Source organism: Brassica oleracea, chromosome C5 (assembly GCF_000695525.1).
Source record: "Brassica oleracea var. oleracea cultivar TO1000 chromosome C5, BOL, whole genome shotgun sequence".
Classification (NCBI taxonomy): Eukaryota; Viridiplantae; Streptophyta; class Magnoliopsida; order Brassicales; family Brassicaceae; genus Brassica; species Brassica oleracea.
Window position 1 is genome coordinate 20,478,646 of NC_027752.1, and position 4,952 is coordinate 20,483,597.

General features: G+C 42.5%; 1 protein-coding gene across 1 annotated transcript in view; it reads right to left on the reverse strand.

The window, feature by feature from the left end:
• Positions 1-1,431, reverse strand: part of LOC106344734 — a 1,862-nt gene extending 431 nt beyond the window's left edge. Inside the window, exons 1-3 of the mRNA XM_013784050.1 lie at positions 1,275-1,431; positions 721-1,160; positions 118-660 (exon numbers count right to left, since the gene is read on the reverse strand). Coding sequence (XP_013639504.1) covers positions 118-660; positions 721-1,160; positions 1,275-1,431 — 1,140 coding nt within the window. The remainder of the gene's footprint in view (positions 1-117; positions 661-720; positions 1,161-1,274) is intronic.
• Positions 1,432-4,952: the final 3,521 nt, after the last annotated feature.

Below are 4,952 nucleotides of genomic sequence, written 5' to 3' on the forward strand. Positions count from 1 at the left end.
GTCCATGAAGGTGAGCATCTCGTTTCCAGCCGTGGACTCGACTAAACGGTCGATGTTGGGAAGAGGATAGTTGTCCTTTGGGCATGCTTTATTTAAATTAGTGAAGTCGATGCAGACGCGCCACTTCCCGTTCTTCTTCTTAACGACTACTGGATTTGCTAACCACTCGGGGTAGCGCACCTCAGCAATTGAGCCAGCGCCGAGTAACCGGTCAACCTCTTCGTTTACAGCCTTTGACCTGTCGGGACCGAGCTTGCGTCGCTTCTGCCGGATAGGCTTGAATGTCGGGTCGATGTTTAGTTCGTGAGTTGTTATAGCCGGATCAATTCCTTTCATGTCTGACATGGACCACGCGAATGTGGACACATTCGTCTTGAGAAAGTTGAGAACTGACTGTTGCATATCTTCAGACAGATACGCACCAATCCTTGCGGTCCGGCGTGGATCGGTATCGTCAATAGGTAACTCGAGAACTTCGCCTTCCTGGGAGCAGACTTTATTGGTTGGAGGAGAAACAGAGTTAACCGATAGAGACGATCGTTGGAGTTTGACTGTGGCGACTAGGAGTTCCCTAGCGACTTTTTGATCCCCTTGCAATGTTTTGATTTTTCCGTCTGTACCGGGGAACTTGACACACTGGTCATAAGTAGATGGAATAGCCTACATTGAGTGTATCTAGGGGGTTCCAAGTATAGCGTGGTAAGGGGCCTTCGTGCTTACAACGGCAAACTTGACAGTTCGAGTGACTCCACATGCGCGTACTGGAAGGCGGATTGTTCCCAGTATTGTTTCGGAGGATCCGTTGAAGCCGGTTAATGTTCTGGAGGACGGTTTTATGTCGTCAAGATCGACTCCCATCTTCTGCAGAGTTTCTCGGAAGATGAGGTCGACAGAGCTTCCTGTATCAACGAGGACCTTGGTGACATCGTACTCCCCAATTCCAAGGATGACAAGAAGAGGGTCGTTGTGGGGTACGTGAATCCCCTCAGCGTCATCCGGTGAAAAAGTTATCGGAGGGTGACTTGGCGGTCTAGTCGGCCACCTCTGCGAAGTCGCGACCTGTCGACGGTAATCCTTGATGGAGCGAACAGAGTTGCCGCAAGGAGGAGAACCGCCAATGATGACATTTAGTTGCTGTCGCGTTTTTACTTGCTTTGAGTCTAAGAAGGCGCGTAAATCGGTTGATACGCTGCTGTCGTTTTTTTACGACGGAGTGTTGTTGCTTGACGTCTTGGTTTGCTCCAAACGCCTTCGGAGGTCAGTGGATTTCGAACGATTGAGACGGATGCGAAGATCGCATGCTCTTGCGTTGAGTTTATCTCGAAGGTCACCGTTTGGGCGCTCTTTGGGATCGGGGTCACCTGTTGAGATACGCCGGGATTTCCGTGCATCCAACGTTGTTCGGAGATCATTGNNNTGTTCGGAGATCATTGCGCGTGGAGCTGTTGCTGTTTTCGGATTCAAACTTTCGTTTCAGAACATCTCTCAAATCTTCGAGTACAGGTGTGTCGTGGTTCTCGTCGTCCGACGACAAGGTTTACTGAGAGAGTATAACCTCAATGCGGCTGCGGTTAGCTGGTTGCTCTTCGTCGGCTGAGGAGTCTCCCTCGCCGTTATCCTTCGGAGCATCCTCCTCGTCGTCTCGTTGTTGAGTTTTGCTATGTCGACCTTTGCGTGTAGCTTTGTGCTGGGCTCTCCTTTCTTTATTCTTGCTCCAGCTCTTGCCGTTCTTCGGCTTAGCCTTTAGGGGTTCGAATTTGAAGTCGCCACTTGCTAGGGATGAGAGGTAGTGCGCATAAAGTGACTTGCACTCTGTCGTATCGTGCCCTTTGAGGTCGTGATATTTGCAGTGTTTGGTGAGATCGACGGTTCTGGAAGGTCCTGCCGCTGAACCTGCTACTGTTGTAGTCTGGGTAGAGCAAACGGCGTCGACTGGTTTGTCGGACGAATCGAGTTCCCTTACCCACTTGTTCCAACCTTCTCTGCGGACTACGAGAGTTGAAACCGGTATGTTGTTCTCATTGACGATATACATGTATCCGTCTTTGCGGCCGTTTTTGTCGATTGGGGCATGCTGGCGCGGTTCTTGTCGCGTGTTGGCGTTTTTAGCCGCTGGAGCTTTGGGTGCGTTCATCTTGCTGAGAATGGTCTGTAGCTTTGGGTGCGTTCATCTTGCTGAGAATGGCGTTAGTATCTTCTTCCATTCGCATGAAATAATCAGAGCGCGCGATAGCATCTTGGAGTGACGTAGTTGGGTTTTGGTATAAGTCCTCTCGGAATTTAGAACGAACCCACAAAGTGTTCCACAGGGCGTCAATGGCGATACCGTCTGGGATTTCAATCCTCGAGACTACGGCTTTGAACTTCTCCATGTAGTCGCGGAAGCTCTGGTCTTTGGTTTGGTTAAGGTTCCACAAGCTAGAGGCGGTAGCACTGCGCTTGGTGAACATAATGTAAGTCTTGAGGAAAGCTGCTGACAAGTCACGGAAGCTTCCGATGGAGTTTTCCTCTAACTGGGAGAACCAGGTTAGGGCTTACTCGTGGAGAGTTTCGACGAACAGTTGGCAGTAGCCTGCGTCCCTTTCTTCGTCGGAGAGTCGAGCCCGCGCCATCGCGATGTTGAAAGCTGTCATGTGTTCCACCGGGTCTCCGCCGGGTTTGTACTCGGTTAGGCGCAGCTTCTCTATCTTTCCGAGTTGCACATCGACCAAAGCAGCTAATTGGTCGTTGGTCGTCTTTTGGACTTCGTCTTGATGAGCGAGTCGAGCCATGATAGAGCTCATGAAATCTGCGGTGATGGGTGGCGCAGCTTCGGGCGTAGGTTCTCCGTCCGGAGCGCCGAAGGTGGCGTCGTCTTGAACCATGTAGATCTAGAACGTTACTTTAGTCAGCCCCACGGTGGGCGCCAATTGTTTGAACGAGATTCAGTCGAATAGAATGAAAGAAGTTAGAAATGGGATGACTAACGTTTTATTAGATTCGAACTGAAGGGTTACAAGAGTCCCAGGAAAGTGAGAGAGCAACAAGATCAAAGAGATCGCTAAAACCCTAGATCTAGCCGTTTAGTGTGTAAAATCCGAAGTCCCCTTTCTTGTTGCTTCCTCTCCCCCTTTTATAGGTCTCATGTCCTTGATGCCCTAATTTCGTACCTCTTTGGGCCTTGATGCGAGAGGCCGAGTATACGGGCCTGAGCAAAGTTTCCTCCAAGCGGGGTACTTCGGATCGGCTTACTCGACCGGCTAAAAGTACTCTAAGGTCGAACTGACGTCTTTAGCCGCCGAACCGACAAAACTAATCCAACTTTCTGAATTAGAGCATGTTATTCGGTGGGCCTTGTGGAGGGATGCAATCCATCTCCTACATTAACTGACACGAAAGAGAACAAAAACTATGATTTGTAAAGCTATAGCCAGAAATAAATAACATCATAGTTTTTTTAATACCAGAAAGGTCGGAGTCGAATCCCGTAAATCTCCAAATCCGAAACCACAACATGTAATATTAGTTTTGTCCCAGCGGTCACCTGAGCTGGAGACCTCTGACACAATGGTCATGGTCCTTTTCACTTGAGCCAATAGCCTCTGGTCAGTATAGTGTAACTTTGAATCCCTAAACCACAGTTTAATTCTCTCCAATGACACTTCTGACCCAATCATATTTTTTGCGGGGTCCGCCACTAACAGTATTACTAGGATGGTATAAAAATAGATTTTATACATACTAGTATACTACGATGGTATGATAGATTTTATACAAGGGTTTAATTAGGGGTTGCTTCCTTTTTCATAACATTTTTTTTTGCTAGGGGTTGCTTCCTAAATAACCAAATTTCTTGTAAATTGGCAAAAATTTAGTGACAAGACCACCACCATCAGTAAATAGCATATATGTTATGGATAATTAAAATAAATTGTAATCCCCTGTATATTAATCGAAGATCATTAAAAAAATTATAACGTTAAATTTGTACTAATTAAAAAAATCATGCTTAGGCGTCATTTAAGTAAGATGACAATTTAGCTTACTTGACAGCTTAAGAATCAATTGGAAAAAATGTTGGTCTTAATCCAATTATTAGAGAACATTATATTAACCCAAAATATAGAAAACGTGTATTCTTTCCTTAAATAAAAACTACAGAATTACCTAATATGATTAACATATATATGACAATTAATGACTATAAATAACAAAGATTTGATAACATTTTTTGTATCCTTCTTCTTTTTTATTTAATTTTATATTGTTAAAAAAATTAAACAATCACATTAACCATATAATAAAAAATCAGATCTTTTTATATGTTATATTTTAAATTTTTTAAAATGACTTTAAATTACAAAAATGAGAAAACCTTATATGTTATATTTTTTTTTAAAACGACTTTAAAATTTCAAAAATAAGGAAACCTTATTGGTTATACTTTTCTTATATGTTAATTTTTTTCTTATATGTTATATTTTTAATTTTTTAAACAACTTTAAATTACAAAAATGTAAGTTTTCCTTAAGCATACGACTAAAAGCATTAAAATGACATCTATCAATTCAATGGTTAAATCTGAAACCTTTCAAAACCATATGGAAAATAAATGTCAAAATATTTCAACTGTGGAAACAATACTGTTTATTTTTTTCAAGAATGTTTTCGGTGAAAAAAAAATAAAGTTTTTGTGTCATAATTTGTTTAATGTTCAATCTGATCAACCCATGATATCCCTATATATTATTTGAAAAGCATTACAACTTCTTTTTGTATCCACATGTCATCACTAGAATGATTCTTAGAATCATTAGAGAAATATGTTGGTTCATCTAATTATATAATAAGTTTTTTATTAAACTAACAATAAATTCATCATTAATGTACTTTATTATTTTCTTAAATAAAATTTAGGGAATTTCCTAATGTGGCTAAAGTATATATGACAATTAATGATTTTGAATAATAAA